Source organism: Lycorma delicatula, chromosome 1 (assembly GCF_047948215.1).
Source record: "Lycorma delicatula isolate Av1 chromosome 1, ASM4794821v1, whole genome shotgun sequence".
Classification (NCBI taxonomy): Eukaryota; Metazoa; Arthropoda; class Insecta; order Hemiptera; family Fulgoridae; genus Lycorma; species Lycorma delicatula.
In genome coordinates this window covers 247651579-247667561 of record NC_134455.1, presented here as the reverse complement: position 1 = coordinate 247667561, position 15983 = coordinate 247651579, and the positions used below count along the sequence as shown (strand labels likewise).

The window sequence follows — 15983 nt, the reverse complement described above, 5'->3', positions numbered from 1 at the left end:
ATGTGAGATCTAAATCTAATTTTTTTTCTTATGATTATAATCATTATTTTTGAACAAAGTAAGCCATCAATAATTGCAGTAATTGATAAAAATAGAACTGCAAAATGCATGAACCTTAGAAAAACAAAAAGTGAAGCATGTGTTTGTGTTCTAAATTTGAATCTCTTTTCTATAGAAACTTTTTTGTTTGAGTTAAACTAATGTAATAATAGTAATTTGAAAAAAATTATAATTAGTAGTTGGTGAATAATTGTTTAACCCCTGATTATCTTGAGAATAAAGTGTGCTTTACCATTTAAGCTCTATTAACAATTCACTTAATTGCAGGGTAATATTGTCAAAAGCATGCATTCTAACCAGGGTTATTTTCCAAGGACTTTCACCTGCTCATACAGCTGTTCAAATCTTAGTGGGAAAAAATGTTTAAGATTTAAGGTTCTCTTCAGGGATTGATCCAGATGCTCCTTTAGGAGGGGGAGAAATACTTTGATGTCATAAGGAGAGAGAACTGGAAGTTCATTCTGGGATTAACACAAAGCGCCTTTTTGGGATTTAATCACTGGATGTATTTTATAAAATAAATTAATAAGAAAAATTTTTAATATAAAATTTAAAGTTAGATGTTTAAAATATTATCAAATTGTTGTAAGGGAAAATAATATTCAAAAAAAATAAAAATATGAGCACTTATAATTATTATTATTATTACATACTTTTTCAAACATTTTATACAGCTGCATCAAATAAATTATTTTAAAAAAATATATAATTTAACTGCAACAAATACAGTTCTAATAAAAGGTAAGAATACTCATCTATTTGTAGCACTTACAGAGTTCATACTCAATCATCAGCAGACCAATTTTTATAAATTACACAGTTATAATTACAATATATAGATAAGATTCAGTTAAAATTTTTAAAAACATAGTATGTATGTTAAGTTTAAAAAGTTAAGTGTGTATGTACTAATGTTATATTTAAACACTACTTATTTACCATCATAAGATAATGAATTATTATCTTACCAAGATAGATTATTTTTTACAAATCTATCGTAGATTATCTAAGATAAAAAATTTATCTCTCTAATCTTTCTTAGATAAATTATTTCATAAGATTATCATTAAGGTAATGAATCAGTATTAACTTACAATGGTGGATATAAGAAGTTTTCAAATATGACACTAGTTCGTATATACTTAAGTTTGTAAAAAGTTTTAACTGAATTTAAACTATATGTTTTAATTATAATTATGTGTAATTTATACTCGTAAAAATTTGTCTTCTGAGGATGGAGTAAAAACTCTATCCTCAGAAAGCTCTATGTAAAGCTCTTACTCTATTAGAGTAAGAGCTTTACATTGCGTTACAGATAGGCAAGTGGTGTACTTACCTTTTGTTTGAGCTGAATCTGGTGGAGTTAAATAATTGTTGTTAAAATATTTTTTTAAATTATATGTCGGAGAGGCGAGGAGATTTGTCAGGGATTCAACGTTTTGTGCTTCACTCATCTTTACTATTACAAGTGGAGAATATATAAGATTATAATAAAGTTCAATTAATAAAAATGAGCAGACAACTCGCACAATGAAACAATTACAAATGATAACCATCACTCATCAATAACTCAGTAGTACACGAACCATAATATAAGACTAATTCAATTTAGAATTCAAGTAATATTAAAACAACTTGTGATAGACCGAGGCTCAGGGAAATAACGAATTCGCGATCACCAGGACGTCTGTTCGATCTGGGTTCCAAAGCAAGACTACCCTTTCTCCATATTCTCAAATAATATACCTACTGCATATTTCCTTTTCCTTATTAATTTTATGATACCCCTATCGTCCTGGGATCCCGACTACGTTGACAACCATGTGCCTACCTAGGCCTAAGCCTACCGCAATAAAACAATTTAAACCTTATTTTACAAAATATTACAAGTAATAGTACATTTCTTAAAACTACTAAAAATACAGATATTCTAAAGAATATTCTCATCGTTTTGTCGGAAGATACTCCACTGCACTTTATTCTCCGACATATGAGAAGGCACATGGTTGTCAACGTAGTCGGGATCCCAGGACGATAGGGGTATCATAAAATTAATAAGGAAAAGGAAATATGCAGTAGGCATATTATTTGAGAATATCGAGAAAAGACAGTCTTGCTTTGGAACCCAGATCGAACAGACGTCCTGGTGATCGCGAATTCGTTATTTCCCTGAGCCTCGGTCTATCGCAAGTTGTTTTAATATTATTTGAATTCTAAATTAAATTAATCTTATATTATAATTCGTGTACTACTGAGTAATTGATAAGTGATAATTATCATTTGTAATTATTTCATTGTACGAGTTATCTACTCATTTTTATTAATTGAACTTTATTATAATCTTATATATTCTCCACTTGTAATAATAAAAATGAGTGAAACACAAAACGTTGAATCCCTGACAAATCTCCTCGCCTCTCCGACATATATATATATATATATATATATATATATAAAATAACAGTAAAATCAATTTTTTCTTTATTGTTGCCCATATCTCCCTCTGTACTAATTATATTAAATAAAAATAACTAAAATTCAGCTATTCACCATAGTACAGAATCCATTGTAATCAAAAGTGATTTCGAGAGTTATCCTCATCGTCAGTTGATCATAAAATTAAAAAAATTCAAATTACACATTAAAAAATAATTCAAAAAATTAAAATCATCACATATATAGTATAATATATGTAGTTAACAATTAAAATTAAACATTCTTAATAATATAACGTTTTTTTTTTTTTAATTCTTAAATCTCTTGAATATGCTTGTGGCTAGCCACCACATACAGTATTGTACTAATATTTTATGAAATTTTCTTAAAATTTACAAAAATGCTGCTATCTACAGAAGTTTTGATAAGAAAATCGATATCAAATTTTGTCAGCCGATTAATCAAGCTGAACTTTTTTCTATATTTGTGTATATAATATTTTACCAAAATTTCCAATCTTTTATCATATTGTTATATAATTTCAATTATTCTCAAATTTGTTTCTAAATCAGTAATGGAATGTTTGCTAATTATTAAATGGTTGGCAACATTAGAAAATCGTAACTTATTGTTTTTATAATGTCGAAAATGTTTTGCAAATCTTGCTCTAAATGATCTATTGGTTTTCCCAATATAGATTTTACTACAATTATTACATGTTATTTTATAGAGCTCACATGAATTGTTAGAATCATAATTATCATTATGGAATTTTAAATGTTTTATTATATGGTTGTTTGGTTTAAATGCTGGTTCGTATTTTTCATCATTATAAACATTAATAAAATGTTCAATAATATTATTAGTATAGAAGTATTTTATATAGATATTGTCACAACTCTCACATAATTCATATATCTCATGAGATATGTGCAAAACAGTTCTTAAAATGTGCCTGATAATTTTTTCTCATTGCCCTTGGTTAGTTAGAATGTTTTTCATCCAGTGGTTTTTAGTTATCACAAACTGTTTCCATTCTGAGAATGTGATACTTCGACAGAAATTTTCAGCTGGAGTTAAAATTAACACTTATGTAACTTAGATATGATTGATAAAAATGGGATTCATTATTATGTGTTTTATGTTTTATTTGAATGTTTTAATTCAGAAATATACATATACTGTATGATATTAAAAAAAAATACTGAGAAGTTGCAACCTTATACGGTATCTACAGACGTTTTTGCAATGATGTCTATTATACTATAAATATTGATTGAAAGTTTGAAGAAGAAAAAACTGAATGAAACATTAAAATATTATAAACTTTTTTTTTCAAACTTTATATTTATGTCTTTAACTGAAAATTTTTCTTCTGTAAGAAAAGATTTAAATATTATCACTCATCATAGAGTAAGTGGTCTATTTCTATTTCTGTATCAGCATTTTGAGTAGGCTGATTTTACTAATTTTTCCCATCTGAAATAATAAAACTGATAACCTCTGCTATATAGCAGTACCAAAAGTTCTTACTGTTTTGTCACTTTTATCAACCAAAACACCAATATTTTAGTGTTTCATTTTTTTTTGTTAAGTTTAAAAAAGATATTTATATCATGTGATAGAAATTATTAAAATTTTTTTTTATTACTGCATATTTCATGCATGGACACTGAAATAAAACTCCTTGGATAAGTTTTTCTTATAAAGTCATTGTTTAAGTGAAAGGCTAACATCAGGATCAGAATTTGATTATATTGATGCGGTCATAACCTTATATTATTAATTTAGAATATAAATCATTAGTTGGCTGGTCTGAGTGTAAATAAAGAATAATAAAGAGCCCAAGATGGAACTCCCTGGCATCCTGTTCAAAACTTTATTAAATTCAGTATTACAAAGATTACATATTAACTTTTTGTTTTTCACATTTACGATATGACTTGATCCAGTTCCAGCACAACCCAAAAAGCATAGCAGGACTATTCAAGAAGTATGGTGGACAAAAGCAAACACCTTTAATCAAAAACATCCCAAGAGTGCCCTTCAACCCATCAAGTGCAAACAAAAATTTATTAACAAGCTAAATGACTAGAAGTACTTTTACTATCCCTAAGTCCAAGCTGAAGTATCCAATTGATTATGCAAATCAAAAATAGGTATAGAACATCAATAATTGTAAAACAGCTAACCAAATAATTTATTCATATTTTATTCCCTTTATCAGCAGATGATAATTAGAAATCCAATTGTTAAAGCAGATGTAACAATCAATATTAAAACAGCCATTATATTACATTTTAATGGTCATATGTAATTATAAGATTATTATATATATAATTATATTATTATTATAATAATTCAACCTAAAAAATAATACATGTGCCAACTCCTAGGTTAAACCTCCTGAGGTTAAATAAAATAATTTGTATTCTGGCATTAGGATTGTTTCATGTTTTCTGGAATTTATTAATCTGAGTTCGTGATAGCGACCAAAAATAATAAAATGTTACTGATGCTATCAGGTATTAAATCATTAGTTTTCTAGCAATTCATTGTATCTAAACTAATCTTGTAACTTGTGCATACGACTAGTTGTATATTAGCTGCTTACATTATTCTTTTTTGTTACAGAGCCTGATTTCGTTGGTTCATATGATATTGGTCAGTATGTATTTTTCTTCTTCCGTGAAACAGCTGTAGAATATATTAACTGTGGTAAAAATGTTTATTCTCGAGTAGCTAGAGTTTGTAAAAAAGACACTGGAGGTAAAAATATTCTAAGTCAGAACTGGGCTACTTATTTAAAAGCAAGACTTAATTGCTCCATACCAGGAGAATTTCCTTTCTACTTCAATGAGATACGTAAGTATCACTAAGATATGTTGAAAAAGTTTATTGTATAATTTGTGATGCATAGGAACTGTATAAATGATCATCTGATGTGAATTTTATTATATCATGCTTTCTTAATTTTTTATTATATCCTTATCAACCTGGGTGTGAAAAACATATGTCTCAACATATGGAGATCTCTATTATACTGTTTTCAGATATTTTTTTATGCAAATATGTATTATTACAGATGTAAAATATTATTAGAATAATCATCAGGGGCTCACTTGGAGGTACAAGACTCTGTCCATTTTTATTGAAATTTGTATTAAAATTCCACATTTATCAACTTTATGGGCTCTTTCTAGAGGTATACTACCCTCTGTGCAATGACAAACAGCAATTGAGATCTATGTTATTTAAATGATACTGAATGACTCTTCACTGAGAGGTAAACAACACTACCCAGAGTTGTAGTTGTGTACCTCTGAAGAAGGTGTCTCTTATATTTTATGTGCACACAACAGGTGACTGAATTTTGACAAAAACCTTTTTCATGTTATTTGCAAACACTAGTGACATCTGAATTAACAAGTAAAAAAATAAGTTGCTGGTTTTCATCACTAAATTCACAAATTTTAATAGATCTTTTAAAACATTGTACCATATACTGTTTTATGACACTCTTTATTCACATAAATTTCTGTGGAACATTGTTCTTCTGTGAAATTACTTGATAATAATGTAAAAATTTAATGATTTTAAAATTTGCAAATTAATATTATTAAGTAAGACTTATTTATTTAATAAGCACTTCCTTTAATACACTTTTCTTTAATAAAACACAGATGAAATTTGAGACATTTGGTAAAGATGTGAACAGGTCACTGACTAACGTCAGTCTATAACTGCAAAGCTAAATGATGCAACAAGCATAAATGAGAATGTTCCAACATGAATTTTCCTGACAACTGGAAATGACTTCAAGCCCCTGTTATAACATGAACACTGCAATTGAATGCTTCAAACAAGTCAATTATTTGAACTGCAGCAATAAGTACAAAAATATTAAAGTGCTAAGAAGACAAGAAACCCCCTTGGAGCACTTATTTAGCGAGTCAAAATGGTATTGCTTGTGACAGGTTTTTCATGATTTTTGAAAGGTTATAATTTTTTTATTAGTACAATACACAAGAAACTTCTTTATTTGCCACAAGCATTGCAAATTGTGCAAATCCGAGATTTTTATCACCAGCCCCATCAGAGTTATTTGAAGAAAAAATTTGAATTTTTTTAAAAAGATTAGTTTCCAAAAATTCATAAAACTTTAGGGGTAAGTATATCACCATTAATATTATTTATGGTAAAACATATAAAAAAATACTTCAAACTGTATATGCCATCCCTGCCTCTTGAAAAAAATTACCAAAAGTGAAATTTCACTGTTTTTCATGTTGTACTTTATTGGTAATTTTCTCATAGAAAGAAGAGAGATAGGTAAATAAACTATTTTTATTGTGAGAAAATATGAAAAAATTGCTTTTTGTTCATCCTTCCAGGACCAAAAATTGTTTAGTTATGATTTTTTCCATAAACCCTTACAATTTCAAAAATAGGTGTGCGCACAGTAACAAAAATTGCTGCTAAAGGCAAACTGCTTAAACTAAAAATTAAAAAAAAAAAGAAGTTTTAAGGTCCTGTAGGAAACAAGTGGGTAAGTTTCAGTTTTTTTTTTAATTGGTCAAGCAGCCAGCTTATGTTTTTTTGGGACACTCAAATGGATTGAGACCCCTTTAGGATACCTAAATGTGTGGCCTATATGTCTGTTTCTTCTTTTAATTATATTTCTCCAAATGCTTCTTTCTTCATCAATTTGCCACAACACATTTTCCATTTGTCACTTTATCTACCCATCTGATTTTTAACATTCTGAGAATAGTACTCTTTTTGAAGTCTGATCGAACTTCCCCTTTTTTGTAAATATTACAGTTTGTAATCTACCTTATTTCTTCCTCACCTGCACTGCACAGTAATTCTGCAGGTATCCCGTCTATCGCAGGAGCCTTTCTGCCATTCAAATCTTTTAATGCTCTTTTAATTCAGATCTCAGTATTGTATCTCCCTTTACATTCTCTTCAACTTCCTCTTCTTCCTCTATAACACCAGTTTTTTATTCATTTCCTCCTTATAAATCTTCTATATTTCACCCAGCTATCACCTTTCCTTTTGTATTATAAATCAGTGTACCATCTTTGTTTAACATGCGATTAGATTTTAATTTATGTACCACAAAATTCTCCTTAACTTTCCTGTATGCTGTGTTTATTTTACCAATGATGATTTATTTCTTTTCCACTTCTGAACACTTTTCTTTAATCCACTCTTCTTCTGCTAATTTGCACTTCCTGTTTATAGTATTTTTTAATTGTTGATTCTTTCTTTTTCCTTCTTCGTCACTAGCATTCTTATACTTTCTCACATGCTATTCATCCAACAGCAGCAATATATCTTCTGATATCCAAGGTTTCCTACCAGTTCTCTTTGTTACATCTAAATTTGCTTCTGCTGATTTAGGAATTTCCTTTTTAACATTCTCCCATTCTTCTTCTATATTTTCTACCTTATCGTTTTTACTCAGACCTCTTGCAATGTCTTCCTCAAAAACCTTCTTTACCTGCTCTTCTTCAAGGTTCTCTAAATTCCACTGATTCATCTGACATCTTTTCTTCTGGATTTTAAACCCCAGTTAACATTTCATTATAACTAAATTATGGTCGCTATCAATGTCTGCTGCTGGATATGCTTTGCAGTCGAAGAGTTTATTTCTAAATCTTTGTTTAACCATGATATATCTGATACCTAGTAGTATCACCAGGCTTTTTCCTTGTGTATATTCTTCTGTTATCAATTTTTAAACTGGGTGTTGGCAATTAGTAATTATATTTAGTACAATGCTCAATAAATCGGTCCCCTCTTTCTTTCCTTTTGCCCAGCCTGTATTCACCAACAATATTTCCTTACTTGTCTTTTCCGATGCTTGCATTCCAATCTCCAAATATTGTTATTTTTTCATCCCCCTTTTATGTGCTTAATTTCTTTGTATGCACACTGTACTCATCATCATGGGCACTTTTAGGCATATAGATGCTAATAATCGTTTTTGGTTTTGATTTTATCCTTTTTGCAATAATTCTATCGTTAAGCCTTTAAATACTCTACTCTCTTCCCTACCTTCTTGTTCTTTACGAAACCTACTCCTGCCTGCCCTTTATTTGACTGAGTTAATTATTCTAAAATCGCCTGATAAAAATTTGTTTTCCTATTCCCACCAAACCTTGCCAATTCCTATTACATCTACATTTAACCTATCCATTTCCCTCTTTAAATTTTCTAACCTACCAACCTTTTTTAGAGTTCAAACATCCCACGCTCCGACTCATAGAATGTTATTTTTTTAATTTTAGGGTGACCCCTTCCTTAGTAGTCCACACCCATAGATATGAACGGGGCTCTAGTTTACCTCCGGAATATTTTACCAAGGAAGGTGCCTCCATCTTTGTTACATGAAAATACAGAGAGCTAAATTTTCTTGGAAAAAGAAACAGCCGTAGTTTTCTATTGCTTCCAGTTGCACAATATTCGTAAGATTGAGTGATGTTGATATGACCATTTAAGTCTTCCTGACGTACACCCTTAACAACTATTGAAAGAGCTGCTGCCCTCTTTCAGGAATCATTCCTTAGTCTTGCTTTCAACAGATACCAGCCACATATATAAGTAAAAATTTACACCGTAAAAGAAAAAATGGAAATGTTTATTTTAATGCGATTAATATAATTTAGAAATTGATGTATAAACTATTGACCCAATTAAGTTAATAAATAATGATCTTATTCATTTTAATTTTTAATGAGCTGTTTTGTTTGTTGTTTCAGAGAGTATTTACAAAGTGCCAGGAGATGATTCAATGTTTTATGGTGTGTTTACAACATCAACAACAGGCCTTATGGGTAGTGCCATTTGTGCATTTGCTCTTGAAGATATTCAAAGTGCATTTAAAGGTAGATTTAAGGAACAAGCTACATCAAGCTCAGCATGGTTACCAGTACTGAGCAGTCGAGTTCCTGAACCAAGACCTGGAGAATGTGTCAATGATACTGAAACATTACCAGGTGTGTTAATTTAAGTTATCATGTACTAAGTAATGAATAAAGTGCATACTGATTACATAATTTACATGTGTGCATGTATAGATATATTTATAAAAATTAAAGACAAGATGTATGCTTTAATTATCTGTAATTTTAATTGTTTAGATTGCCAACTGTACGACGTCTCTTCAGAAAATAACTGAACACTAAATACATCCACTGGTGCGTAATTAAAAAATTATGCACCAGTGGATGTATTTAGTGATGTGGGGTTGGCAGCATTGTGTTCCGCACAACATCCTCTGTAACCACGTGTTCTTGGATTGTTGATATCTCATTTAGTTTTCATGTTATTATCTTGAGTGCAACGTGTTTAAGTTTTATTAGCAATTTTTGTAGTGTGCAATTTTCAGGAGCAATACAACGTAAAATTTTGTTTGAAACTGGGGAAAACTTTCACAGAAATGTTTCAACTTTTGAAACAAGCTTACGGAAATGATGCTCTGGGTCATACGCAATGTTACAAATGGTTTTCATGATTCAAAAGTGGTTGTCCGTCAATTGATGATGACTTCTCAACCAGGATGGCCTTCGACTTGACGCCGACATTCAGAAAATCAACGATCTGGTGCATGTAAATCACCAACTGAATGTCAGAGAACTTGTAGACGAGGTTAGCATATCAATTGGATCATGCTATATGACATTTTGACTGAAAAATTTAACTTTCATTGAGTTGCAGCAAAGTTTGTTTTTCATTTGATGACTGAACAGCAGAAAGAACATTGAGTGGACATATGTTGGCAATATCATGAACAAGGTGTTAACAATGAAAAAATCATGCAATGGATCATAATGGGAGATGAAAGCTGGGATTACGGCTATGACACTGAGAAAAAAGTTCAGTCATCACAATGGGTTGCCAAAGAGTCTCCATGCCCCAAGAAAGCATGTTCTTCTTGATCCAATGTCAAAGTGATGCTCTCTTTTTTTTATTTAAATGGAATTGTGCATTTTGAATTCTTGCCTCAACGTGAAACGGCGAACCGTGCATACTATCAAGGCATTTTACATGAAACAGTTACATGAAAAAATTCACAAAGAGAGAGACCATTGTTGTGGTGAGACAACTCAACTCATGACAATGTCCCTGCACACTCAGCTTTATCAGTTCATCAGTTTTGTGCTAAAAATCAGATGACTGTCCTCCCTCAGCCTCTGTATTCACCAGATCTAGCTTCTTGCAATTTTTTCTTATTTCCGAAATTAAAATTAGTGATGAAAAGACGCCGTTTTGAGACTATTAAAGCAAATTCATCACAGATTATAAAGGTCATTTCAAATGAAGCTATCCAGGACTGCTTCACGAAGTGGAAACACTGCTGGGAAAAGTGTAAAAGTGTGTGAATTGGAGAGGGGAGTACTTTGAAGGAAACAAGGACCAATAATCTGTAAATTATTAATAAAGATTAAAAAGTTTGGTTATTTTCTGAATAGACCTCATATATAAAATACAATATAAGAAATCCATTAACATGAAACAAGAATTGAAATTATATAATAATAAAACCAGACAAAATTGGCTAAGCATACACAATGTTTTGCCTAAAATTTGACGGTTTATCAAGTACTAAAAAAATACACATAGACAAATTTCCTAGCAAGTGGACTGGTCTGTGTAGATACAGAATGTTAAGAGGCATTTATTACTCTGGTTATCACCAAACAATAAATGCCATCAGTGAATAATAAAACTGTATAAAATAACTCAGATGATGGTATTAAGTGTGGCTTTGACTTCTGGAATTGTATCCTAACACTTCACACTCACCAATTTCCAGGATGCTGTTCTCTGAGAAGTTACAGGGAACTACAGCTTCTATGTATATGTACATTTATACATTTTTATTTTTATCACTTTTAAAAATGATTTTGGTTTTGTTTTGTAAAATATTCATTATATTGATTATAAGTAAAGTGAAAATAAGTAATCAACTATTGCCAAAGTGATCTTAAATAATGCATGTCACTGAAATTCCTGAAGCAGGTCATTGACTATATAAGTATTAGTTAAATGCTTTTCAATAAATTTAACATTGCTTGTGTTTTTCTTTATTTATATCGGGTTTAGAGTTTCTTGTTTACAGAAAATAGAAATAAGTTTTCTTCTTTTCTTTTCAGACACAGTATTGAATTTCATTAGATCTCATCCGCTTATGGACTCAGCTGTAGCTCATAGAGATGATAAACCTGTATTTTATAAGCGAGATCTTTTGTTTACACATCTTGTAGTCGACAAATTAAAATATGATGTATTTGGTGATCAACTGGAATATACTGTTTACTATGCTGGAACAAGTATGTAACAAAGAAATTCATAATTTATTTTAAGGGAAGTCATTTACATAATTTAAAAAAAAAAACTATATTTAAAAAATGTATTTATATGTTTTAAAATCTTTTTTTCTTACTTACTTGTCATAAGATATTTTTGTACTAATTGTGAAATAATAAATATTAATAGTGTTTCATTGAATTAAAAATTTTATATGATAAATAAAATAATATTTTATTTTTTGTTTATTAACAATGTAACACTGAAGTAAGTAACTAGAAAAACACAAATACATCATTTATACAGTATTATAAGCATTTGTACTAGTATATTTATACCATATTCAATTATATAAACTATATATAGTTAACTACTTTATAATATGGTACTATAAGTACTATATGAACTATTATATTATATTTAACTATTTGTAGTACTAACATCTAAATTTTTCTTTTTATATTCAAAATTTTAAATTATAAATTAATTTTTATTTTTATTTTTAATTTAATTTATTATTGAATTCATATTTTGTATATTTACTATTTTTTAATTTTAATTTACAATTAAAAATTTTGAATATAAAAAAAATTTAGTTTTATTTCTGTTTTGATTTAATTGGAAAAGGATCTTTTAACAATTTTAAATCTCAATTTTAATTTTAATGTGCAGTTTGCAATGTACAATTTTAATTTTAATCTGTAACTTGCAACGAAAGATTTGAAAAATTATAGAGCAACTGATGATGCAAGGTACTCGCAAAAGCGCTCTTGCTTGAGTTATGAAATAAGTAGGAGTCATTCTATTTTATTAATTCTGTACTTGGGTTGATAGGATTAATACACACATGTGCGTGTGCACACACACACACACACACACACACTCACAGTATATATAAAAGACAAATACTAGCAGACCTTTTACGGCTTTTCCCACACACTATTTGGTTACTTGCATTTCCTGTCACAGTCAGGGGATGTTTAGCCGGTCAGGGCTCTCTTCACTTTTCCTTTCCATCTTACTAAGAGGCTGTGCCCCCTGGACTTCCCTGTGCCCTGTGTTCATTAAACTCACGCTTGTGAGAATAATAATAATAAATAAATATTAAAGCTTGTTCAGTTTATAAAAACTGTCAGTGTATTGTAATTTCTTCACATCAACAGTTTGGTCAGTACAAGCCTTAAGTTTGAGTGACCTAAGTACAGTAGCCGCCAAGTAACAGTGAGCTTGGAGTGGCAACGACTGTTACCCAACGTAACAACATTTTCCTCACTCTTACTAATTCCCCTTACCAAATAATGGTTCTACCTTTAACAAATGAATACAACAATTTTTAAATGAAATACAACTGGCTAATTCTGTACTGTACATTGTAAAATGTAATAATGGATGACAAAATATTATGTATTACTACTTACACAGTAAATATTGCGATAGATGATGGTTAATGCTGTAACTTTAATTACTTCCTGGAAAATGAATTATGTGTTTAATTTCCCAGCTAGAACGCTCTCCTCACTGTCTTCAGGAAATTGTCATTATTATCACAGTCACTAGATAAAGAGACATTGGAGACAATGAAAGATTCTGTTGGAGAATCTATTAACGATCCTTATTTGCAATAATTCACCTTTGATTTTTTTAACCTTTTCACAGTAAGGTTTTCGTTGTTCGTTGCTCATAGAATTCATTTTATCTTCACACAGTGTCTGCATCTCTGACATCTTAAATGTTGTGTAGTGGCTTGCGACATGTCATTTTACCTCTGACCATACCATCTCGACTGAATTTAAATCAGGATGGTAAGGTGAAAGCTGCAGAACTTGAGCAGTCCTTTTCTTTACAAGAATTCGTCAAATTGGTATCATTTTCTGTTACTTTTATTCAACTTGATTAGTTCATACAATTGTGGTTTAAGCATTTGAGATGAAAAAGGAGTATGAAGTTTCTGTAGCCAAACAGTCATGTTTTGTTTCTTGCTTGATGACACTAGACGTTTTTCAGAAAGAGTATTATGATATGGAACATTGTCAATAATAGTAATTATTGACAATGTTCAAAGGATGAAGGTTAGGAACTAATTTCTCCAGTCCATTTCAAATAATTTTTGGAATTCATGCTATCATGGTAATTGTCACATTTGGCTGCCCAGGTTACCTTGTGTTTGGAATAAATAAAGCTCATTTCCAGTGTAAATTATGATTGTGTTCACCTTTATTGGTAAATAAAATCCTGCACCACTGTCATTAGCCCATGATTTTGCCATTCAACGAGATGATGAAACATAGGATTCATCTAAGTATATAATTGCCCGGTTACATTTTCTAAAATCACTTGATTGCCTGCACATATGAAATACTTTTCTGCCTCATATAATGTTTTTGAACTAAAATTTTCCTTTTGTTTTCTGTTTTGTGTCACTTAAAACCTAATTCTTTCAAAATTCTTCTTAAACTAGTTTCACTAGCGTTAAAATTAATTTTCAATTCTTTACAGAATTTGTTAACTGTTGGCACTCCCCTATCTTTGAGTGAAATTCTTTCACAGTTTGCCTAACCACTTCTTTATCAAAATCATCCAATCCAGCAACTGGATTGGAAAATTTCTTCCTTTTTTTTCAGAGTGACGAACGAACATTCTGGCCCTTGAATCGAAGAAGTTCTATTTTTTTCTTTTCTTAGGTTTTGAACCTGAGTCCTGGAAGTGTCACAGTCAGCTGCAGTTCTCCCTTCACACTTCTGCATAGCAATTTTGCATGCCAGTTTTCAGAGTTTTTACCTTTCACAAAAGACTTAAATTCAGCCATCCTATTCACATGTGAACAAACTACTTTAAAAACTTTGAACCGTAAACCACAATAAAAACTTTTACAATAATATTGTAATACAATATTTTTTTAAATATCTTATCGTACATTAATTGCCTGTGTAGCAAAATACACAATAAACGTCAAAATAATCATATCGAGAGGCAGAACCACAGGACTAAATGAACTTTATACACATGAAAAAGCAAAAAAAAAGTAAAAATAATTGTTCTGTATTAGAAACATGATGTTGCTTTGTTAGTACTGTAAAATACACAAAAGTACATTGCTTCGTAAACAGCAGTTGTATGATGCTTATGCTACTAAGAGATGACTAATAATGGTGTGCCAATGTTTCAGAGAACAGTACTATAGCAGTGATGTGTCAGCTAAACATCCAAGCTCGCCGTTATGTGGCAGCTACTGTATGTGGTTTTCAAAACAGTTGGCCTCTATCTTAAAAACATTAGTTATAACTGGTTACCTGTACTTCATACGGCTAAAAATGTATTTTGCCCAAATTCTTATCATTACCCTATATATACCACTAGAAAGTGACCACACTTGGTTTCTAAAATTTTTTAAAATTATTTTTGTTTTATATTTTTTAATCAAGTAACAAACTAGTTTAGGATTTCAAAAAAACCCTTCTTAGTGTGCACTCGTAAAATGTTGATTCATTTATAGAAATATGGTTCATTTATGTGTTAACTCAGAACTGTATTCAACATTATCAACTATCTGGACAGTAGGTTTTATTGAAAAGTGTCATGGTGATGTTTCAAAGGCAAGTAGTCACTATCATTTACTGACCTAAAAGTGGTCGTGTATAATCAAACATGTTACTTAATTTCATTAGCTTTTTATTCATATTTCTGATATTAGAACAGTTTTGTAATTAAAATGTTAACTCTTTAAAAAGTTTTCTATTTGTTTAATTGGTTACCGTGTGTTAATATAATTATAAAAGAAAGTAAATTTCACAGAATTTCAGAATATGGACTATACTAGTTTTGTTCAGGAGTGGAAACTTTCATAATTTCACTACACTGTATGGGCAAATGTGATCAGTAGTTGTAGGTTGATTTCTCCATTTGAAAGTTTTATTTCTCCCATTATAGAATTTGAATATCACAGACAGTATTGTTATATTTTTATGAAAAATTTATTTATTTATCTCATTTTCATTATCATTTTGCAATTTAATAATAATATAGTCTTATTCATTATCACTATCATCTGCAGTTTTCATTATTATCAATTTTATCATTATTTTTTACAAAATCTTGTAAGTTGTGCTCAGAAACTAAACACCTGACCTACTTATTGATTTCCATTTTATGTAAAATATTTTTATTGT

At 30.0% G+C, this 15983-nt stretch overlaps 1 protein-coding gene across 1 annotated transcript in view; it reads left to right on the top strand.

Annotated features, from left to right (window-relative positions):
* The window catches only part of Sema2a (Semaphorin 2a), a 567293-nt gene that overhangs the window by 526909 nt on the left and 24401 nt on the right, over window positions 1-15983 (top strand). The window contains exons 7-9 of the mRNA XM_075354839.1: window positions 5131-5361; window positions 9267-9503; window positions 11664-11840. Of these exons, the coding sequence (XP_075210954.1) occupies window positions 5131-5361; window positions 9267-9503; window positions 11664-11840 (645 nt within the window). The remainder of the gene's footprint in view (window positions 1-5130; window positions 5362-9266; window positions 9504-11663; window positions 11841-15983) is intronic.